Source organism: Thunnus albacares, chromosome 15 (assembly GCF_914725855.1).
Source record: "Thunnus albacares chromosome 15, fThuAlb1.1, whole genome shotgun sequence".
In the NCBI taxonomy this organism is placed as follows: domain Eukaryota; kingdom Metazoa; phylum Chordata; class Actinopteri; order Scombriformes; family Scombridae; genus Thunnus; species Thunnus albacares.
The window spans coordinates 18408051-18433378 of record NC_058120.1 but is presented as its reverse complement, the minus strand read 5'-3'; the positions used below and the strand labels follow the sequence as shown (position 1 = coordinate 18433378).

Here is a 25328-nt window from a genome sequence, read left to right as displayed (position 1 = left end):
ATCTGGAGTTTCTGTTTTTTTTCTGTTTCCACAGTGACAAATAAGAAACCATCCCATGTATCCATCACAAAGGTGAAGCAATTCCAAGGATCTTCTGCCTTTGTAAAAAGGTCACAGTGGACAATCGACCAGCTACGACAGGTCAATGGCATTGACCCTAACAAAGTATGTCATATTTAACCTCCTTCAACCATTGCTATTTATTTAGTTAATATTGCTATTTCATGGTTAACAAGAGTATTTCTGACAAGAATCTTGAGTTGTTCATGTTTCCCTCTCACTTTGATTCTCTCCAAGGACTGTCCAGAGTTTGACCTGATGTTCGAGAATGCTTTTGACCAGTGGGTTGCTGGTTCAGCAGGAGAGAAGTGCACCTTTGTCCAGATTCTTCACCACACCTGTCAGCGCTACAGCTCTGCCCGGAAACCAGAGTTCGTCAACTGTCAGTCCAAACTGCTGGGGGGTAAGACAGTTAAAAAAACACACTGCTAACTGTCCTTTGTCTCTGTTCAGAACAGAGTGGGTCTGCAATGCCAGACTCGCTGCTGTCATACTGTGCTGTAAGCCAGTCTGAATCTGATTATGTATGATGACAACCAGCACCTGGTGTGTATGAAAATGCATGCTTATTCCTCGTACACAACATCTGTTGAGCGCTCTGCTGAAGTGAGGTCAATGAGGATGTCCAACATAATGTATCAGCTGTGACTCAACGCATCTGACAGATCAACTAGTTTTACAGCACATGAAATACTCAAAAGAACACTAATTATTCATCCTCCCCAATTTATGTGATGTTGACGTATTTCAAGTGTGGGGCTCATTATTTTCAATTGGTTGCCACCCTTCAAAATAACATTAAACATTACACAGTATGAGCTGTAACAGTCCCTTAATCATTGTTTGACACTGGTTATTACATCTGTTAGGCTGTGGAAAAACAATTCCATTTCCCTTTGAAAATAACCTTAATATCATGCCCGACTAATAAGTGAACTCAAGCTGACGAACCAAGCCCAACAAAATCCCAAATGTTTGTAAAATGTAAATGTAAAAGCGCATAATGAGTCATTTCCTGGCTGCAAATGGTGTTTGTTACCCAGGAGGTAGAGGGCTCTAGTGCAGGTTGATGATTTCCTCTTCAGTAAAAACCAGCAGAGAGTGCAGCATCCTGCGTGGTTAAATCAGATATTGATCTGTTTACCCCCAAGCTTCATCTTTGAGCACCATTCAACCTGTTGTATTATTCATGTAATTATTTATGGAAACACATCCCCAACCTGCCTCCTGCAGGGTGTCCATCTGCCCCACATATGCAAAGATCAAGTACTGGAAATTGCTGGATTTGAAAACAAAAAAATGTAGTTTGCTGGATTTTAAATGTTTAACTGTTGGGCTACAAAAAAAAAATACTGTGAGCAAGTCACAAAATAAATAATGGCAGGCCAGAGTCTCTTTCATTTTGTGAAAGCTTTCCTCATGATGCAAAAAGGGAGAGATTTTTGAGTGAAGCTGCAGCTATGGACAGAGAGGTGAAAATACACAAAATACCTGTATAAACACTTAACTTAATGTTATTGATTTCCCTTTGTTCCTCTTTTCTTACTGTATGTGTGTGGGAAATCTCTCTGTTTTCATTGATGCTAAATCTGCCCATTGCCTCGACCTTCCTCCTACTCTGAAAACCATGTCCATATTTAACTAAACTGACCCTGGTGCATACCATAGTCTCTGTATGTGTGGGTGGGTAGGTAGTGGTGTCCCGGAAGGTGCTGTGCCTGGGGTTTTTTAGAGTAGGATGGATTATGGAATGCAGATGCTGCATATCAAACACACAACTCCAGTAGATGTGAAAATTATACAGTTATAACAGACTCAGATGCCCTATAGCATTGTTTTGTTTAACTGCACACAATGTAAGAAACTAGTGGATCATTACTGTATGAGAAACATTACCACCCCTTGTGGTAGATACTTGGAGGATTAAATATTTGCACATTTATAAACCAGACCTGTGATTTTGTAGAACTAGCTATTGATCCAACTATTGACACCATGCTGCAAGTCCAGCTAGCCAACAATCTGATAATGAACTCTTGGCTCTTGGTGTGTAAATGATGCTCAGTTTGACAGACCAAAAAGTTTGGCAATGCACCATGCACACTGTGTCAGGAGGAACCGAGAGGATGCCAGCCTGCTGCCAATTCTGTCCACTCCAGTTTAAGTCTCACACCAGTGCAAAACAAAACTCATGACGCTGCTCAGGTGTGGGACCATAACTGTGGTAGACTCTGTCTGCAGAACCTCTGTGATGGCAGCCCCCCTGAAAACACAAAAGGCAAATGGTTAATGCGCATAAATCTGGTCATGCACCATCAAATTTGATATACAAAATGAGCACTCAAGACATGCGTAAATCAATACTATAAGCACCATTTTAGTAAGATGAGTACAGTGTGTGTTGACACTCTGGATAGCCTTAATGGGATGGACGAACTTGATATTACTGTAATAAACAAATCTCTGGGGTTGTTGTTGATTTCCCCGTGTGTGTATGTAAGATGCTAAGAGCTTTGTTGCTGTGCCTCGGCTTTATCTTGTTCTTTTCCTCCTGCCGATTGGATGTTACTACATGGGATCCTATCAATCTTGAGCTGAAAATGGTAATAGACTAAAGACAGTAGGCAGCTTATCCATGCATGGCACTTATGAAGTAATATTGTTAAGATTTAATCATACATTAGGCAGTATAATCCTAAGTCTCATAAAGTAAAAATGCATGATGGAGCAATAAAGACACCTGTTACATTAATTGGAGTTATTGGAAGATTTGATATCACAACATGATGCAAATGATTGATTTAAAATTTCAATTGAAATTAATTCTGTAGTGTCTCATATTCATTTGGCTCGTACGTTGTGCTAATGTATTCTGTTTAAAAAGTCTTTTCTCGGTGATAGACTAGGTGAACTGATGCTGCAGCGCTTTAGACCTCTGCCAGAGCTGTATGGGGAGATGCACAGGCGCGTGTTTTTGATCCCTGATGGGGCATGTAATTGGTCTAGAAATAAAAGCAGCTAATTTGCCTTATCAGTGCTGACTTGCTTGCTGCCTACACTTTTATACCCTGTTATACCCCAATACCCACCTGAGCTTTTCTATCTCACTGGCATGTCTTCATGACTTGAATCTAAATGAAATTTGAAGTCTATGAGCTAAGTGGATGTTTTTTTTCTCTCCATTAGGCAAACCATCTCCCTCAAATTTATAATAGATTTGCTCTGTGTGAATTTTCATTCTTGGGGAGTGTTAGACTTAAGATTCCTCCAGTCAGGTATAAACAAGCAGCTTGTATAAATGTGGGCTAGGCTTCAAAAGGTTTTCACAAATGTGTTAAACATTTCTATAACATAAATGACCCATTTTAACAGTATTCATTGTGTGACCTTCATTTTAATTAATAGATACATAATAAATCGATAACCAGTTTCACAGATGCATGACATTTATAAAATCCTCAACCCTCAGTGCTTAACACGTGATTGAGTAATCCAAAAACTATAACTCTTCTTGACTAATTTCAAAACTATATCATATTTTGAACATCAAAAATGACTATGACTTATGATATTTTCTCATCACAGAAGACCAAGAGGTAGATTCAGTCATTGTCCGTTGCAAAGTCTTTTTGAACAGAATGAGGAAAGAATTGGTTTCACACCTTGGGCATCTACTAAGACAAGGTAAGCCAGTGGTTTACAAAACTACAGGTATCTGGACTAAATTAAAAAGTTACATCCCCTACTAAGAAATGTTGAATGTTCCTTGTGTAATCTAGTTAAGACAGTAGCATACATCATTTCTTGATTTAAGTGAAAAACAAACAAACAAGAATATATCATTTACTAACAAGTGTTGATTTTCAGCTGTAATCTTGTGAAAAGACCCAAGCAGATATAAAGCAATGCTATAGATACTTTTAAAAATATAGTAAATTGGGTCATTCTGCAAAGTTGGATTCAAAAAAAGTTTCAAACGAATCCTGTCTTCTGAATTGAGGGCTCTGCTCCTTGCTTCAGGGACTTAGTTGATCTGAGTTGTCATTTTTAGGGATATACTGTAGTTAAGATTTATACACAGAGATTTTTCCTCTGTGCCGTATGCTCCCAGTGAGCACAAGGTCAAAAATCCCCTGGTATGTGTTGTCACTGTGTGGGAGTACATGTTGAAAGGCATTTTAAGTTTACATCCAAAGGTTGTATGATTTATATTCACTGGCCTCACCCGTCACTGTCAGACTGTGTGTGCAGAGTCATTGACTAATACTCTGCAGAGGTAAATTACATTTTGACATACAAGGGCAGTGACATGATGGAGTGCTTCTTTCCTAATGGTTTCTTTAGTGTCTTGTACAACTGTATAACTTTTCACAAATTAACATTTAAATTTAGTCAAGACTATAATGATAGAAATTATGGCTGCTTAATGCACTTCTGTGATGCTGACATTTATCTGCTGATTAAAGCTACTGAGAGTAGACTGTTAATGAATACCTAGTAGCTATTTTTCTATCAGTGGTGGCATGGCTCTGTAGTAAATTTAGGACACAATGTTCTGTATTTGTCCCCATTAGTGTCCGTAGTGTCTTGTTGAAGCCTTTTTAACCAGCATGTCATTGACTAAACTAAAAGCCAACTGAGCAAGCAAGGTCAAGCCTTTCCCCTCATGAAAAAATGTCGGGGGCAGAGTTATCTCCTTGCTTTTCGGTAAGTGGTTAACCACAGAGTTGAAGGATTTATTCAGGCTACACACCTACCTCACTCCAAAATAAATGTGTGTAAGATGCATAAATATGTGCATTAAAAGTTTATCTTATGTAGTTCAAGGATGGACCAACAAGATAATACAGATCAATTGCTTAATAACTATTTACAATAGGATAATCTGTCATTAGCCTCAGCACTGGATAACATATTTTACATTTATCAATTGAGTGAAAGCGCAAATGTGTTTTTGTGGGTCAAATTGACAATAGCTTGTGGCTCCTGATGCGGAGCAAGTCAAAGTCCTAGATGGTGGTAATGTAGAGGAGGAGAAAGAGCATCGAAGCACCTGAAAGTCAATGACACAATGATAGGCATATACTACATATTAGATGTTTGGGAATGTCCATTGAAAGAGAGAAATGAATTAACTGTGTATAAGAAATGATCGCAGGAAGAATATGGAGAAAAGTGATTGGATGAAAGGCTATAGAAAAATAATAGGAGTATGTTGGGAGTGCTGGGGGGAGGTGCTCTTCTGGTTGAATCACTACCGTAGTTTCATTATGCTGCTGCTCGTAATGTCAAGATTTGCATTAATTAAACTGCAGCAGGGGTTTATCTTATAGCAGGAGCAGTATAGCTATTCCTTTAGGCCTTTATGATGTCTATTATATTATCCAATTCAAGTTTTTTCCCCTTGTATATATCATCCTTCCATGCATAATACATTTGAAAATGTAAAATAGCAGCACTATTACTTAAAGATTCAGTGCTATGTTAATTGGAAACTTGTCTTCTACTTTAAATGTATAGGAAACCAAACCTGGCCAAACAACATGTATATCCACAACAAAGTATGAACTTTTTATATATATATATATATATATATATATATATATATATATATAAAGAAGCATGTAAAGCATGTTGGATTTCATGTTAGATTTTTGAAATTTGGTTCTTATTTTTCATTTTTTAATCCCGTTACATAAAAAATACCATTCCACAGATGGATAGAAAGGAACAATACTTACAGTATAAACATACATGACTGAAAAATGTTTTTTAGGCTTGGACTTCGTACCATAATGATGAATTACAGTATTCAAAATTATGTCACCTATATGTTACCTTTTTACTGTAGAGCTTTAGACCTCAACTTCTCAGAAAGTGCTGCTGTACAAAAAGAGCCAAAAAACAACTTCCAGTTGTTGAATCCAAACTGTAAATACTGCTGTAGTTTGAGTAGAACAGTTATAACAACGTTGCAGTTACAATACAATGTATATTTGGCACTGTTTTAGTATTTCTCACACACTTCCTTGTTTACTTTTCTGGCTACATTCCTCTGCTATGTGATAACTTCTAGAAGAGGGTAAATGGATACATTGGTTCAGTTCAGTTGTTGGTTCAGTTAGAAAAGATTTCGAACATCTAAACACCCACTTTCAACATAATTTTGTGTTCATCCACAGTTTAAGTACAGTTGACTATAGTCTGAATACATCAAATAGTCTTGATTTTTAAGACCCTACATTTGTTTTTCTGCTGTTTACTCCTTGTGTTGACATGCTTTTCTACTTTTGTAATTAATACCAGAAAGTTCTAATGAAATTATGTTGTATGTGGAATATTCAGACAAAAAATATTCAGAAAGTATGTAGTCATGTTTCATTGTAGAGCAACTCTCAGTGAACTGGAAGCACAGTACATAAATTGGCAGTTTTTACCATTGCCAGTTATAATAACAGAAACAGGGAAAAGATGGACCTACTTGAAAATAATAGCAATTGCTGTATACTTCAGAGTCAAGAGGGGTGGTGGCCTAAACGTTAATGGGGAAAGTGAAGAAGCAGCGCTTGCCCCTCCCTCATTACCACCACTGAGGTGCCCTTGAGCAAGGCCCTTAACCCCAGCTGCTCCAGTGGAGCCACTTAGTGGCCGGCAGATTAGACTGTTGTTGTACTGGGCAGCTTCCAGACATGAATTTGTAACTGTGTGAACGTGATCAGGGCTTTCCTGAAAAAGAGAGCATCACTCTCAGAGAAACTCTCCTGACTACGTAAAGCTATGATTAGGAATCACTTATCACTTACAGAAATCCTTGATGGAATGCTTTATATATTTCTCAGCAGCTTAAAGACCTCTGGCAATATCTGGCTATTAAGGAGATTTTTTTGATGGAACTTGTTGAAGTGCAGATAAGTATGTGCTCACTAATATTTAAAAGAAATTATTGTAAAAAAAAAAAACACTCTGCCTTCCAACACCCACACATATTACTCCCCTTAGCATTATCCTTTCACAGTGATGATATGATCATGTGCGCTGCCAGAGTGAAAATATTAAAAGCACTGTAGCATGTATTGTTTGCATGGTTGTTTTTGTGTTGGTGTATTTGTTCTTGAAGTCAACCATCCAATTTGTTCAATACCATGTGCTTGGAGAGTAAATGTGACTTGGCTGTCAGCATCTTGTGAAGTGTATCTGACATGTTCCTGTTGATAACCATCAGCTTATTTTCTTAGGGCCACAGCAGTGCAGCCTGTAATCTAACTCCTACAGAAAAACTGGAAAAGGAGGGGTTCCACTTCCTTGTTATGTTTGTGCTCATGGTTCCTATCTTTTGGAGTGTTTTTTGTTGCAAAAAACAACTTGCCTTTTTGTTCAGTCTCAAGTCTCCCAACAAAATTCCTTCTGCATTATTGAGAGAGGTGTGTCATGGATGTGCTAGGTTCGGCCTTGTACTGTAGATTATTCTCTATCAACAATTTAAGTTGATATAACCTTCACAAAAAAGCTTATCAGTGTCAAAAAGGGGAAAAAATCAACCTCTGCCTCATTAAAATGCAGACTGTATTAATACCAGTGAGCATCCTAAGTAATATAAAAGAAATAATCTTATCCCCACAGATAACAGTGATGGCTGATCAGCTCCCACTTTAAGTTATAGAGACACTAATGCTCAGAGTTTGGATCACAGCACAAAATAGCATAATCTACTCCTACACATGTTTCATTCAGCTCCCGATGCTGCAGCCCCTTCATAAGCTTTCCAGAATGTCTCCACCCTGCCTTCTCTGTAATTACATTCTCCACTGGGGGAGCCCACGCTGCAGCCTGCCACTGATCTCTTAGAATGGAAAAGAAAGGCACCAGAGAAAGGAAATGGTGTGCAGAAAAATAAAGGGACACGTTTTCTGAGTGCATGGTGTGGAGGGGTTTTGAGGTGGGGATGATAGGAGTATTACTCCCCAGGCTCCCATGGAGGAAGAGAGGATTAAGAGGAATCTGTCTGAAGGTGAAAAGGTCTTATCCTTTCTAGTGAAGACCTAAAGCTTCTAAGAGAAAGTGTTTTTTTTCCCAGAGAAAAATGGAGCAGGATTTTTTTTTTTTTTTTTTTTTAGCCTCTGTTAACTTGAATCCTCATTTGCGATGTATAATCATTGCACACAAACTTTGCTTTTCTAATGGCTAAGTAGCTCCTAGTCAAAACACTAGGAACTATGTAGTAAATAAGTAAAAAAAAAGTAAATACTATATTCCCATTCTAGCTGCTTCAGAAAGGTGGTTACTGTGAGTCCTGAGTACTCCTAGTCTAATAATTTGACTTGACCAAATGAAAAAGGAATCCAAACAGCTCATTTCATCATCGGTCCGGATGCGTTTTGTCATGTGTAATGTGACCTGCAGTCTGTGTTTCATTTACTGTAATCTCTGGAAAATTGACTTCAGGAAGGCTTTGTATGTATGCATGTGTTTCCATTTCCTTTCGTGTGTGTGTAGATGTGGGTGTGAGCTTCTATACATTCATCTGTGTGTCTGCGGTACGGGCGTGTCTCTACAGAAATTGCTTTGACTTTATCAAGTTAACTTCTTTTGAAGGAATACCAGCTGGCCCAACCGTCTGCTTTTGGGCTGTGTTATAACCTGCTGCAGTGGAGCTGTCCCAATTATCTGTCACTCAGCCTACCTGCCTTGATGCCACGGGACATATGCTCACTATATTGCGGTTTCCTGTGGGAATAGATTGAATCTGGCTTGTCTCGTCTTAATACAATCGGTACCTTCAGGATTTGCTCTGTCTGTTCTTTCTCTTCAATCTCATTTACTGTATATCTCATGATATAGACCGTGAAAAAGTTAATCTAGCTTATCTTCTTGGTGGGTGTTTGGTGACTTTTTTTGAGCACAGGGGTATAAAGTGTAGTCTTTTTGTCACATTGTGAACCCTGTGGTTCTGCTCTGGTGTAATTAAGAATAACCTGTCAGGGCCTTGCCACCACAAACTGTGAAAGCCTTCTTTTTGGGCTCTTTTTGGGAAACCAAAGGTAGCAGTTCACATCAGCAGTAAACAACACCTTTAATGCAGATGTTTTCCCAAACTGGCATGCTGCCCTCAGATACATCTACATAAAGAGACAGATTATGCCCCACTGGAACAAGATGTTACTGTATTGCCGACAAAGAGAAAGCAGCAGCAAGATGATCCTAGTCTAGTTGTTAGTGTAGTGTAGCAGCAGTCCCGACATGCGGTAGATTAATGGCTTGTCGGAGGAAACATCCGCAGGGCTGCCATGGCTATCTGAAGATGTGTTCTCTGTCTTATATCCACTTTCGGGTCTCCAGGGCTGCCCTTGCAGCCAAGCATATATTCTTTCTTTATTACACTTTAGAAAAGAGGCAAGTAATCATGGAGCTGGCACCACAAGTTCAAATTTGAGGAAAAGCAGTGCATAATGTCACCAGGAATGACATACTTTCTTAAAAAGGGGGCTTTAAATCTGGTGTTGCATGTGTTGAGGTTGCATACTTCAAAGTTTGAAAAGGTTAATTTCACTTGATCTTTCCTTGCAGAAAATCATCTTTGAAGAAAACTCATTAGCCACCTTCCTACGTTGTACCTGAATGAAGCCATTTGCCTTTACATGTTTTCGTCGTCCACCATTAACTCTAATGCTCAGGGTCTGATTAAACTACACTCATCGAATGTCATAAGTTCATTTGTTACAGCTGGTCTCCTAAATTCTGCTCTTTACCAAAGAAATAACAATTTCTTTCCCTTTTGTCTTTTCTCTTCTCTTCCGTGTTTTATTTCATCTCTCTTTGCTCTGTTGCTCTGTTTTCCTTCCTCACTCCCATCCTTATCTGCAGGTAACAGTATACTACATTCAGCTGCAGACAGTGTGACGAGTGCTGTACAGAAGGCCAGCCAGGCTCTGAATGAACGTGGGGAGCGATTAGGTCGGGCTGAGGAGAGGACTGCAGACATGATGAACAGTGCTGAACAGTTCGCTGTCACAGCACACAAGGTGAGGCAATATGTTAGCAAGATACATTATAATGCATAACCTCAAGTGGGGTTAATGTAATTTTAATAGCGTGCATTGAAATTCTGACTTTGAGTTCCACCTCATGTGTTATAGAATTTTAATGACTGATTTTAAAGTCCTTATTAGTTCAGCCAAAAGATCAAACCTTTTACCTAAACCTGAGGATATTTGTAAGAGTTGCCTCATTGTGACTCCAGTCTCTCAGCAGCAGTGCTCTGGGAAGATAATTGTTTTTTCTTCTTTCCTCATTTACTCTCTTTTTGTTCTCTATAGCAGTGGTTCCTAACCTTTTTGGCCTATGACCCCCTTTGAATAAAGCAAAGTCTACCTGCAACCCCTCGTCACATGTTGCATTCTCTACGATTTCAGTTATCAATTATTGTCTCAATTCATTGTTTAATCGTTTTGTCCACAAAATAGTGAAAAATATCTATTAAAGGTCCCCACATTCCAAGGTTAGACCTATTAAATATCTAGTTTTGTCTGATTAACAGCTCAAAACCCAAAGATATTCAGTTTATCATCGTGTTTGACAAGGAAAAGTAATAAATCACATTTAAGAAGCTGAAACCAGCATTTTTGCTTAAAAATGACTAAAACAATTATTCAGTTATCAAAATAATTGCTGATTAATCTTCTGTCGATTGACTAACCTTGCAGCTCTAGAAAGAGAACTTCTTTGTTTTATTTTTAATAACTTTTAGAGGCTTGTGGAGGTAAAACGCAGTAATCTACAAGAAATAAAGCAAACATTAGAAGAAAGCTTGACAAAAAATTACAATTTTGTGTGTCCAAAATATGTTTCTTTTCTGTATATCCTATCCTGTCCAGTCATCCCGTGACCCCTTTGGTTAATGCAGTGACCCCTGTGGGGCCCAGACCCCACGTTGGGAACCACTGCTCTCTAGAGTGTTCCCTTGTCCTCCATCCATCCCACATCTCTTGTATGTCAGGAAAACTAATTGCATGCTGTTTAATGGGGCTATTAGCGTAATATGATTCTTTTTCTGCAAAACAAAAGAAAAAATAAATTTTCTTTGTAACGAGTCCACTTTATTATGATCATCATATTGTAGCTGTCTGTGCTTAATAGCACCCCGTATATCACACACCCCTAGGTTTGCAGCTTGGCTGCTTGTGTAAAATTAGGCAGCCGTGCTGCACTGCTGCTGTCAGAGAATAGCCTTTATTGATAGACATGTGCCATTTTAAGTGGGATGTCAGTGACTTTAATAGTAAAGCCATACAGTATCTAATAACATGACTTTGAGCATTGCATAATGCCATACGGTACTAGTGATTGTAATACTGTATAATTGAAAGATGTTTGAAGAGCCTTGAATGGCCCTTTTACTGCTCACAGATGAGCTTCCCCACTGTGATGAATTACAAAAACTGTGATGAGCAGAGAAAAATGCTCTGGCTTTGATGGTTTCAGGAGAGAATGACTGTGGATCCCCCATGAAGAATCACTCATTTGCAAGCATTTCTCATTTTTCTCTCTGGCTGCTATTAGCTTTTATATGATTTGATTTATAACTTATCATTTGTCTTGCTCATTATTCCCAAGACTCATACTGTCTGAGGCCCCGTATTAAGACATTCGGTGTCCTTATAGATTGATAAAGAAGTCATTCCTGATAGAATTATCCAGACCATCTGAATTGTATCCATTCTGTCTGGGAATGACTTTCAGGATGGTATTACTGGATATATTATGAGTTTTCCTTTCAAGTAATCTGCATTTTTTATACGTGGACCTCTGCACACAAGGAATCTTTAAATTACAGCCAAGTACAGTGCTAAGCATCTGCAGTACTGTCTTACAGAGGGTCACCTTGTCTTTTTTCTCTAAGATCACTTCTGCAATCCCATTTATGCGCCTCACTTTGTGACAGCAGCTAAATTGGCAGCTGAGTTTTAATCAAGGCTACTCCTTTTTGTATGCTGCTCTACTGCCCCCACTTGGTTGCTCCATAGATTTCAGTTTTGTGCATGCCACAGCAATATACTCCATACTCAGTCTGCAGCGTGTGTATGTGTATGTGTATGTGTATGTGTGTGTGTGTGTGTGTGTGTGTGTGTGTGTAAATGTGTGTGTCTTCCATCCTGACATCTCCACACCCTATAGCGACAAATTGGATTGGTAGCCCTGGTCATCTCTCTAACGAGCCTCCAGCCAGGCCAATTAGATCTCTTGTTAATGAGATAAATGAAGTTGCAGAATGCTCTGTCAGTGCCTGAATAAAAAGACCAGAATCCCTGGTGGCCACCATTATTTTTGGTTTCTCTCACTGTGTTATCCTGCAACCCCTACCCCATTTTTTCTGCAGCTTGCCATGAAGCACAAGTGTTAAACCACTGCCAAAACCAACTGGGCTGGGGGGTCACCAATCGCCAGTCGCTGTACAGGAGAAGGATTCCAGATTTTATTCTTTTTAAAAAATTTTAATGAGTACTATTTGTTAACAATGTTAACATTCTTATGTTTTTTGGCTATTGTATTCTGGTGCATCTTGTTCTTATCGATGGGGACACAGCTAGCAGAAGGGAGGAGGAGAGGTAAACATAGCTACTGTACTTTAGACTGTCAACAGAATGTGTCACGCTTCTGTTTGCCAAAACAGTTACAAGCCACAGCCATGACTGTACTTGATAACTATGGTCACCATAAACCCTTTCCCTTTTCACTCAGACACTAATGTGAGTGTACACATGCTGACAAGTTATTATCAGCTATCACTCCAAGACAAGGAATGGCTTGTCTCACAGATTATTAATTGTTTACTGTTATTTATGAGCACTGCAGTGATTATGCAGTCTGATTAATGAGTGACAGGCCCTCTCATGGGTTTCACAGGTGTTGACTTAAGAGTGGGTGGCAATGCACCACACAAATAACAGATACATACCTAAAGACAGGCTAGACGTTCCTGTGGGATGTCAGACGAAATTAATACTCACATCTGTGCTACTAACACAAAGAAAACATCAACTCTACCCCTAAACATCAATAAATCCCCAAGTATTAATTTTCAGTTTAATAAATAATAATATCTCTCTTTTGACTGTTTGGATGTTTCACTTTTTAGATCTGTTGTTTTGTCCATCATTTCAAAATGTATGAAAGCAGTATTAGTCAAAAGTGTGTCCAACATTTTATTTTGTAAACTGCAGGTGAGAAAGAATCGAGTGACTTGGTTTGGGTAACACAGTAAATGAGAACAGTGAAAAGTTTTAACCCTCTGTTAGACTTGTCTACCATTCAAAACAACCAAAACTAAATGGAAAATGTTTGCCAGCATTTTTGTAAGTGTACTTGAAGAACTCTGTTTTGAGAATAAGCTTTTTTTTCTTTCAGAAAATTAATTTATGTTAAAGGGGGGGCATTTCAGTAAACCAGCTTCTGCATTGTAAAAAGCAAAACATGTAATTCTTCTAGTACTATTATCAATGTCTGTAGAACTAATGTCTCCCATGAACGTGGGATGTTTTAAATTACTCCTGGCTGTATTTCAAATTAAATCACTCAGTAGTCATATCTTGTGCTTTTTAGTATAATTGGGTTGGTCATTATAATGATCTATATACTGGTAGCTAATGGACAAAATATCACAAATAGCAACAGCGCAGTGTCGTACTTTATCTGTTGTCAGTGCTCTCTAACTGACTGTGACTTTGGCTTCCTCACTGGCAAGACACCACCCTCACAATGGAGATGTATTTGATTTTTTTTAATTTTTTTTATACATTTTAATTTTATAATTCATGATGTTACAATGCACTGACAACTTTATCTTGCAGAGCACTGTGGAGTTCTTAATGAAACGTTCCAGTTGCCTAAATCTTAGTGTGCTTTTATTCCTCTCTAACACTTTGGATGTTCATTGTTTTAATAAAAAATATATATATACAGTATAGAAAAATGAATTTATATTATTGTGTCATTTTTATAACCAGCTTTAACAGTCTCATCAAAGAATGGTATCAGAAGTTGTACATTTATTTTGTGGGGTGTTATTGTATTTGCGTGTTTTACTTGTAGATATTCCCTACTCATAAACAATAAGCTGCCAAAAAGCTAACAGTGTCTCAAGGTTCGTTATGTCATTCTTTCTATCTGATGTTCTCAGTCAATGCCTCAACAATGCTTATACACTGATTTCAGCTCTCTTTAACACTGTAACATGTAAAATAAAGTCCAATCCACAATCAAAATAAAGTGGTTCTTTATTAGTGCCTTTTGCTGTCAACATCTCACCTCAGTCTGTAAATTGGTGTTAATATTGTCTTGCTTTATGTAGCAGCCCAGGGTAACACTGCCTAAGAGGATCAGAGGATAAAGAAAAAGTGTCTTCAGGTTTTTGGTTATGATTGAATGAAATACTTGGTATTATATAATTATGTGTGTTTAGAATACAGGAGAGCGTTATGCAGGAATCACATTCACAATATGTTGAATTAAAGTCATTCTTGGTCAAGTACTACTCAATTAAATATGACAAGGTAATTAGTTATTTAAACAGTTGAATTTTGCATGCTCACATTTGTTTCACCAGGTTTAAATTCAGTTGTACTTCGTGTGTGTATTCTGATTATTGTACTATGGATGAAGAAAAGTCTTGACCAGCAGGGACAATGGAGTTTTGATATTTCAGTTTTGTCAACTTCCCATCGAGAACTGTGTATATCACTTAAAAAGTAATAAACGTTATACTTCAAGTCCAAGTAGTTCTTCAACTGTTTTCCCAATACTGGTGATGTTTCTTCTGTAAATAATGTAAATAACAGGATTCATAATTTCTACTTAAGTTTTACTGATCTGGCTTATTATGCTGACTAAAATATTTAGACCAAGAATATACAGTAATTGTACTACAGTCAGATTTACGGTGTGTACAATGGCCTGTTGACCTGTAGAGGGCAATGCTGGCAAAATATAAGACAACAGCTTGATATGATGCTACTGATATGACTGAAAGTTTTGTTTGATTGTGTGTGTGTTTGTGTGTGTACATTGCTCAATATGCACATGTGATCCTCTGCCCAGGCTGCTGTGAAGACTGCCCTCATGTGGTATACTTTGAAGACACAATCTGTAATACAAATATAAACCAAAGCCCCACAATGAAAAAAATTAACAAATGATTAGAACTGGTGTCACACTCAAATTGTTTGACAGGTCTTTTAATACAAGGAGTCAAATTAAATAATAAAATCTAAAGTATTGATATTTTCTGATGCTTTTAAAATTTGTAAAACACAAGAGTAAAAGTATTGAATTGTGATCAATTGAGAAACATGTAAAACTTCTTAAGAATTTTTGTGCAATAGAATAAATGCATCGTCCCATGAGCTCATAACACAACAAGGCCTTTATGACCAAATAAGCTTTCTTTCACTTGGAAAAAATATGATAAAGTGTCCATGACCATGTACAGAAATATCCTGAGTACTGTCAAATACATTCCTTTATGCTGTCAGAGGAGCAACACCAGTGTTATTTCTTGTTGACATCCTCACAAGAGCTTTGTCTCATAGAAATACTGAGGTATTTGTCTGTAAAAGACTTCAATGGGTTTTCTGATTATTTGGTTGTGCACTTCATAAAGTTGGGGGACTCAAAAAAGTCATAAAACAAGAATGGTCAAAGTATATCCTGACTTTTATTGTCTATAGCTCAAGCTATAATGCAACTCAATAGTAAAGACCCTCCATACATAGTAAACACTCATGTCTTTCAAACTCTATGTTCCCAGTTTGTAACACAGGCTTACAACATATTAAGCTCCAAGCCAGATGAAGTTCATGCAGCTGGGTTAGTTTAAATCATTTCCCCTTAAAAACAAACAAAGATTGAATTGATAACAATACCCATATCCAAAGATCCAAAAATCCATTTAGCACAGAGTAGCATAGATAATACATTTTTGTAACATATTCATATCACCATGTCACCAGAAGACCTTAAACTTTGAATTCACTCGTTGTTAGGAAAGGAGGGAATAAACTGATGAGCCTAGTCATTGATAAAGACCTACATACTGTAGGTATAACAGTATAACAGAGTTAAGTAAGCATGAATGAATCTTATCAAAACATCTATGTTATGCTCACCTCCTTCCCGCCTCCTAATTGTATTTTAATGTTCTAATTAATGATAGTGACCAAACTGACAAGCAGAAGAGCAGTAAGTGCGGAAGCAGTTCTGAAATACATGATTTATAGCTTTTAGTCCCAGAGAGGGGGGGGGGGGAGTAAGTACCTCATAAAAGCTCCCGTGCAGGACTCTGCTACCATTACTCACTCTGCCAACTCCTGTGAATCATCCCTCACTCCTTTGTATAACTCACCTCTAATCGTTCATCTATCCTCCCTTTTTCTCTCCCAGCACCTGTCCTCAAACTCTGCACGCACATCCTGGTTTATTTCTTGACCCCTGGAAATTATTATTTGTCTGTAAGATTGTGATCTGGTTCTTCGGAATAGAATTAGCACATTTTACATTTCACATGTACACCCAGCAGAGTTAAACTACCCTTGCACACCACCGGAGGGTGCACTAGCCTTGTAGAAAGACTCATCATTTCTGTCAGCTACAGGTTTATAGCCCAGTACTGTATTGATCAGAAGAACTGATTATTAGTGTGTAATTTCGGTGTAATGTATACATTGATCGCAGGTTGAAGGTCTGAATTAAGGGCTGATTGAGAGCTGTTCAATATCAGTAATTGCTACAGTGAATGTCTTGACAGGGGCTTGAGTTACAGAGGGACAGAGGAAGTGGGCAGATACACAATGAAATGTTTTCCCAACCTGCACACGGAGAACAACACACACCAGCAGGAGTCTTGATACAACATCTGATACATTGCTAGTGTATCAGTTTTGTAATGAATAAAAATAATAAGTTTAAAATGTAGATGTTGTTGTTCAGATTTTTAAATTGCAGTCTTAAGTATTGGCACAGAAGTATTCAATAAAATCAATAAAATGTACAAATATAAATTAATTAAAGCGCAAGTATTTATTACACAGAGAAATGTCACAATTGTCAGTTTTATTATATACCATATAGTCAGACTATTATTACTGATACATTAATGCATAAGCTTTATTTTAATGTTGAAGCCAGTTGAAGTGGAGCTAATTTAATCTATTTTATATGCAGTTTGGTCGTTTAATTAATAACATTGCATATATTTTTTAAACTCTGCATCTTTATGTGCAATCTTAATCTGCAAAGTAAGCATTTACTACAATATCTGTCTCAAATGTAGTACAGTGGAAGTATAGAGTAACAAAAACTAATATTATTTAAACTGCAAGTACCTCAAAATTAACTTCAGTATAATGTCATGCAGAGGGAGCACTGTTGTGGGGGACCCAGTAAAAGAACTTCTTGGGTGATCAGTGAATTTGTCTGCTCAGGTGTCACCTTTAGAGGTGCATTGACATTCCTGTTAGCCAGGGAGTTGATGTCACTTCAGGAGAGGCTCGGTGGCTGCCTGACTGACTAACTGGCTGGCCAACTTGCCCCGGGGCAACTCCTTTTTAATCTGCCAACCTCCCCAGAGCTCCACGGGAGTAATTACGTGCTACACCCAGAGGAGAGAAAACCGAATGAGTTGGAACTGCACCTCTATTTCTCATTATTGTATACAAATCTCTGCAATGATTCCTGAGTAGTCCTATTAGTCAGGATAGGATTTTACCCCAAAGTCAAAGTTTAATAACTGTAGCAGGAATTGCATGTGTCCCCGAGGTATTCTGGAAAGTGGGATCCAGAGAAATGTATCTGGATTGAAGTTCTACAAACTATTTCCACCAAGTGAAGGTGCTAAAAAATTTAAGATACAGTAGTTAGGAGCAGCCCAACCTGAGTATGGTTGTTAACTATAACTTAATTTGAAGCTGCAGTTGATTTAATATGGAGTTCCACATTAAAGCAGAGCTAATCATGCCCCAACGACATTTAACAATATATTTATGTTCATCAGTGTCTTAAGAAATAAAAATGAGAGCCATAGATCAAACACTAATGCATACATCACTTTTAAGAACTGAGCAACTCAGCCATTTCAGGGTGATACACTGCTGTTATAAGAGTGAAATTAATCTTAAACTTTATGTCCACATAGCCTTGGTGTTCCATTAATCTTACTTTGAAAAAGAGGTGTCCAACATTATATGTTTGAAAACTTAAGATACATAAAATGTGAATCCTCTGAACTTTTTTTCCCACATCTGACTTCCACACTGCCCCACTTAATTGCTACCTCAGCTGTATCACTGTTTCGAACACTTGCTGCTGCTACTGCTCATATAATGTTTCATAAGCAAGCTTACCTGCCAACAGTCTGCCAGCAGCCACTGTTCCTACTGCTGCTGCCAATATCCATGACTCGTTTTATCGGCTATTCAGCTATCAGCCTCAAATGTGTCATATTTTACTTTAAATATTATCAGTTTACCAGTGTTCAGACTAACACAAATGAGTCAATACCTTGAATCTGTTAACATGTGTTTCTACTTGGCAATGTCAGTAAGCGAATATGTCTGCTCACAGAAGCATATCCTGCATATCTGCTTGTTGTCAATGACATTGAGTCTGCTGGCAACTTCTGCCTGCCATTTCTCTATAGTATGTGAAGTGTTTGCATCGGCATTAATTGTGAATTTCTTGTAGTGACTGGCCTTATTTTTCAAGTTGTGTGGCATGTGCATTATGGTACCAATATTATGCTTTTATGCTATTTATTTATGAGTTTGCTCATTCGCAAACTCCTGTAACACTGATGATAACACTTTCCTTTGCTGCTGCTGCAACTGTGTTTGAGATGCTTTCTGCCAGAAGTGACTTCAGTGCCATCACCCCTCAATTTCTGCTGTGCTGTGTATGTATGTATCGTGTATGCTAGCAGGTTAGCAAAACCGAGCTAGAAACTGACAGTGGGTTAAATAGCAGCATGGCCAAGACCACTGCCTAATGTTAAGCAGTACCTTGACTGAGCTGAGCCATGTTTAGTCACATGGCACCAACAAGCAAAAGCTACATATCACAGACAGGCACTGAGTCAGCACATGTGACACAGCTTCTTGAACTAAGTGAATGAGGAGGGAGGAGTCCGCACCTTAGTACCATTAGTACTGCAGTCCAGGTCACGTTTCCCAAAAGTATCTTAAGGCTAAGATGATTTTACCCCACAGACGTACAATGAGACTAACGTCACATTATCTGTAAGATGCTTTTGGGAAACAGGGTTCAGGCCTGTTAATTAATGGAAGGGACTGTCCAGTGTGTGCTTGTGTGTGTGAATGAAGTGTATTTACTAAGAGAATTTTTAAATCTACGTCAGGAAGATGCGGAGGCCGGTAAAGCTTGGGAAGTCACCTCAGCGCCCTACCTACAGTGACTTGGCAGATGTGTAGCGATGCGATGCGCACAACAGCTGCTTGCTCTAAATTGGGCTGCCCATCCTACCCATTCTCCCCTCTACCTTTGAGTTCCTGTGGAGTGCAATGTCAGCCATGCTGGAATCATCATTCATTATCCTGGAATGTATATCTACCTCACATACTTCTCTTTTAGAATCTCTTCTCTACTTCTCTGTCTTCTCCTCTTCTTGTGGAAGTTGGTTAAAAAATGATCTGACTTTACTCCCTTTGTACACAGAGTGGTTTTATGCCTAGTTTTGTATAATGTGTAATTCTGCATTGGGTTAGCAAAATACACCCAATTTAGTTTGTTGTTTTTATTAATAAACCCAAAGGGATATACTTGAGGTGAAAGAAAAAGCATAGAGAAGCATCTTCTCTTTTTACAGAGTATAAATACCACCGTAAGGTCCTTCTCGAAATGAGACTAGTATTAGAAGACAAACAGGGTTGGGGGAAAAAGATCTGCAGTGACCCACTTCCTTGTGGACCTTTTGTATCATTTATGTTCACGATACAGTGTGCACAAGACTATTGTTGTTGTACAAGGTACAAAACATTAGGGATGCTTGCTTTTTCTGTGAAATTGACAGTGCATTACTGTAAGGCTGCTGTTTGACAGAGCTTGGTGTCTTTTGATGTTTTTACCACCTTCAAGCCTTGAGACATACAGTATAGAAAAGAAAATGTTTTGTATGTGAGCACCTTTGTGTGTCTGTGTACACATGCAGTATAGCAAACCTGCATGAGTCTCACGGTATGATGTGGCATCATTATTGATCCAGCAGCTCACTCATCTAGTGTATCCAGCTGTTACAATATTGACTTGACTGAAGAAACAGATTGGCTACAAACAAGCTGTGGCATGCAATCTTTCCTTCTTCAGGGATCACTCAAAGCTCTCGCCCGGTCACATGGATGAAGTGAGTCAGTCAGCCCCTTTTGAAGATGTACAGTATATCAATCATTGTGTTTCTCTAGCTCAGTGCAGGTACTTACAGATGTTTCACACTCAAAGGTGTAGACCTATTATGGGACGATGCAGATGTCTATTGCACTTTAATGTTTCTTTACATGCCTTCTGTCTGATAGCATCAGTAAGAAATTCAGATAGACCTCTGCCCAAGATCTCATTTATGAAATAATCTTGAGATCAAATTTCATTGTAAGTTAAAACAGAAGTAAAAACTGTTGCAGTCCTTTTTTCCCCCTAAAACCTTACTTTGAATTGGAAATAATTTTATTTCTATATAAATTGGAGACAGAATGGGGTTTCAGTGAATTTGAGTTGGCACCCTTTATAAACAACTTAACTGTCAAAGGATTGCTACAGATTTTTAGAAGTCTATATTGACACAACACTCACAGGCCACATGTATTCTACATTGACAGAGTGATGGTAGATGTAATCATTCCACTTGTCCATACTGGCCATACAATCATACTTTTGTAGACTACATTATAAGAAATTGAGGACAAAATTCACAGTCTTTGATAAATGAGACATTTGCTTTAGAAGTGGAAGTTAAGTTTTTAAGCTAAGCTAAATGCACGAATGATGATGTGCCAGAGTAATCAGATTCACATGCACACGCACGCACCTCAAATTCATGTCATTCCCCTTGACTGATTACAGGCCATTAATCATCCTTATGTATCAGCTGCAGTGCGTCTCTCTTCACATTGATCTCTGAGCAGAGGATGGCCGATTAAAATTCTGAACCCCATGGTGTGTGTGTGTTTTCAAAAAGAGAGGGCTTCACCACAGTGTAAACATGGTCATTCTTGATCTTATCATTGACTGAGTCCTTGCCTCACTCGTTGTATGTACACTTCAGACATTGTGCCTTTTGATAGTTTATACTATACTTTGAATGGATGTTTATTTACTTTAGGTATGTTTAGTGCCTTTAATATATCTGTTGTGTGAAGAATAGTCTTGTTAAACTCTAAAAATCGAAGGAGGCCTCTGATCCTGTAAGTCAAATTCTGTAAAACTTAGACTTCTTAACTCAGGACTCTTGGAGCAAGCAATCGCTTGGTTCTCAAACTACCTTAGTAATAGGTCTCAGTTTATTAGATATGCGGTGTATGTTCTGATATTGCATCTGTTGGAAAGGATGCACCACAGGGCTTCATTATATATATAAATAATCTGAGTCAAAACATGTCAGATGCTAATTTACATTTGTATGGTGATGACACTATTATATAATGCTGTGTGTCAACTCTTGCAAAGGTCATTCAATACTTGCAAAATGCTTTTATTGTTGTCCGAAATACCCTACTGAAGCTGAAACTCATACTTAATGTTGATAAGACCAAACTTATGTTGTTTACCAACTCCAGAAATAGGCCACAAAATATCCCTTTGGTGGTCACTTTTGAGGGAAGTGAAATCGAGGTTGTTATAAATAACTCTTATAAATATCTGGGTATTTTGATCGATGACTCCTTCACTTTTAAGCCTCATGTGCAGTACCTGGTGAAAAAGCTGAGGTTAGAACTGGGTTTTTATTTTCGATATAAGCTGTGTTTTTCTTTTAATGTAAAAAATGTCTTGTTGCCGCCACTTTTTTTTTTTTTTTACCTATTTTGCACTCTGGTGATCTTTTAGATCTTTTATATATGCCTACCTCTGCTCAGTGTCTTCATAGGGTTGACACAACTTACCATGCATCCTTGAGGTTCATTACTAATTGTAAAGCTCTCACTCACCACTGTGAGATGTACTCTTAGGTAGGATGGCCTGCTTTGGCCACCTGTAGGTTTTTACACTGGTACACCTTTAAGTACAAGGCAATTCTTGGTCTGCTTCCATACTACTGATGTGTTTTTATCATGCAGAAAAGTGCCAGACAGTAGTCTTTGTGTTCTCAGGGCTTTTTAATGCTTTCTGTCCCAAATGCCTGTACGGAAATAGGAAAAAGGCTATTTGTGTATTCTGCACCCTTGGCATGGAATATGTTGTAGAATAGCTTTAAACTGAACAAATAACTCTTAAATGCGTTTAAATCCAAAATGAAAGAATTAGAGGCAGATTCTTTCTTAGATGTTTTTAATTTACCTGGTTATGCAATTGATTCCTAGAAATTTCTCTTTTGAAATGTGAGTTTCCCTATGCTTATTTATTATTTTCTTTTTAAATTTATCTCCTTTTGTGATTTCTGTCTGTAACTATGTGTTTTTATTTATGCCGCTTTCTTGGCCAGGTCTCCCTTGAAAAAGAGATTCTTAATCTCAGTGGGACTCTCCTTGTTAAAGAAAGGTTAAAAAAAAAAAAAGTCCTTGCTCTGAGTGAGCAGGACATCAGTATGCAGACAACACCCTACAGATTTGCAGTGCATGCTGTGTGAAGCCTCTAAATCACTGTGGAATATGCAGGAGGGAGAATTCATAACAAAATCTGTCACTTCCTGTTTGTCTATGATACATCACCACAGCCTTGTTAATATTCTTCAAATTCCACCAGAGGATTGGGGGGGGTAGCAGGGCGAGTTATTGTAAGACTAGTTTTTTGCTGCGTCGGGGCCAGAGGTAACCGCAGTGTGAAGCTATGAAGCAGCAGGAATTTGTATCTGTCTCTCTATTGACTTGGGAGATTTATCTTCTGGGCAAAGAGGCGTGCCCAAAACCGTGTGTATCAGCAAAGTAACGACAACCGCGGCACTGACACCAGGGGGCAGCAATTAACATGAATTAATCACATTGATTTAGGCTTCATCTCCGCCAGTTAGAGCTCTGTCTTTCTCTGCTGCATATTCTCACACAACAAGACACTCACAGACAGACACACACACACACACACACACACACCTAACCTGTTATTCAAACATAATACTAGTTCTGTCCAGGTTAATGATCTGTTAATGGCTTCTTCATGTCCCAGAGCAAGTAGGAAGGGTACCATGTCTCTGTCACGCTGGAGGAGGACTAAGCAGGTGAAATACTATCAAGAGAAAGGCAATCAACTGCCAAAACATAAAAATTACCCTCATTTAAATCCATACATATGAAACAATAAGTTTTATCTTTTCAGAATGAAATAATCACTTCATAGCTTTGGGGTTTTGAGCCAAGAGAGGATATAAGTAATTTGTTAAATTTTCTTGTCCTTTTGATGCACTCACATCTCCTCTGTAGACATGCTCCAAGGTTCAGCCTATATGCCCATATTCAACCACTGAGGGGCACTGCAGCTCAAGCAGAGACCTGTAGAGCAGAAGAACCCAGCTGAACCTTTAGCAGCAAGGCATGGCCACGACAGGGTCAACTGCTCACTTCAGTGCCGGGCCCTAAAAGTTACCCAGGATACCTAAATCTGCTGATCTGTCTACTCTCTTCTCCTTCTGCTCCTCTCTCTACCGCAATATGACTTTTCCACCCAACTCCCAAAGAAACTTATTTATATCTTACACTTCCGGCTATCCTCCTTTCCTTGTACCCCCCTCTTGTGTGCTGCACTCCCTCTCTTGCTCTTTCTTTTTTCTTTGAGGCATCAGGTCCAATCCAGCTGTAGTCAATCTAATCCCTCTAATTCAGTTAATCTAATTTTCTGGATATGGTCACACTGCTGATCTCCACTACTGGTCGTCTACAATCTTTCTCTCTCTGCATTCCAATTTTCTGCCAAAAATCCCCTGGAGGCTGCACTTTCCCACTTTTCCTCCACATCACTTGTAAAAAGTAACTGATTGGCACAAATTTTATTTTGTGAGAGTTGGTAAAGTATTATGTAACAAATACCAGTGGCAGGTTTTAAAGAGGAAAACTCTGTATGTTTTAGCTTGAACACTCAGCATCGAGTCAGACGGCTGGACCCTCTACACATGCAGTAGTTCCATATAGTTTGAGCTATCTGTTGGTTTCTAGCAGGACTCATCTCTCTTCAGTATTCATTAAAAGCTGCCAGTGTACAGTACATGCGTGTTTGAGGGATTACCAAGGTCTATTAGCAGATAAGAGGGACTTTCTTGGTGGGAATCGCTGGAGATAGGGTATGTAGGTTAAACATTATGTGTCCCAACATTCGCTTTTTAATCACATTCACAGATAAGCCCAGTGTTATTTGCATCTTGAAGTCTGTTTTAATACTTGCTCACAGCATCACAAATGCCACTTGTTTCATCATGCTTTTCTGCTGTCAATCCATACTTGGTTTGCGTCTTTCACTCAGTTTCTCTCATCTATCTGTGGCTCCTGGCTGCAGCAAATCTCTGCAGTGATTGTCAAAAGAATGAAAGCTTTTTATCCGCATGGAAAATTATCTGCTTTGCTTGTCCTTCTTTTAACATGTCATCAAGTACAGAGGAGGTAAAAAAAAAAAAAAAACAGGATCCAGTCAGCACAGGGGGCAGGAATGGTGTCAGTCTCAGAGGGAGGATTAGGGCCAGGCTGACCAGACATTCACGGGAACTGCTGGGGGGGGAAAGTGGGCCGAACAGGACACACCCATGTGTCATATCTCACCGTCTGGATGTGTTTGCCCTGCGTGACAGCTGAAGGAAAAAAGCACCTAATATTCTTATATGCGTCTGTCTGTCTGTCTGTTTTTTTTTTCTCTTCTGTCACTTTCTATTTTTTCCTCCCTCTCTTTGGATCTCTTTTTTGATCCTATTTCTCTATCTCCCTCTTCCTTCAACTGTCTCTGTCTGTCCGTTCCCCTCGCCACCCGTGGCCCACTTGTGGATTTATAGGTCAACTGTCTGACAATTTCAGGTCCATCTTATTTAATTCCCTCCCAATGGGTGTCAGGAAAATGAGTTACCTGCTGCAGCTCAGTTCTCAGAA

General features: G+C 38.6%; 1 protein-coding gene across 3 annotated transcripts in view; it reads left to right on the top strand.

Moving 5' to 3' along the window:
• The window catches only part of stxbp6 (syntaxin binding protein 6 (amisyn)), a 155454-nt gene that overhangs the window by 50206 nt on the left and 79920 nt on the right, over window positions 1–25328 (top strand). Inside the window, exons 3-7 of one of the 3 annotated variants that reach the window (XM_044374993.1) lie at window positions 35–165; window positions 298–463; window positions 3646–3744; window positions 9922–10079; window positions 12434–14341. In XM_044374993.1, coding sequence (XP_044230928.1) covers window positions 35–165; window positions 298–463; window positions 3646–3744; window positions 9922–10079; window positions 12434–12457 — 578 coding nt within the window. In that variant the 3' untranslated portion in view covers window positions 12458–14341. Of the gene's footprint in view, window positions 1–34; window positions 166–297; window positions 464–3645; window positions 3745–9921; window positions 10080–12433; window positions 14342–25328 lie in introns of those variants that run through there. The other 2 variants (XM_044374994.1, XM_044374995.1) reach the window with 2 other exon arrangements.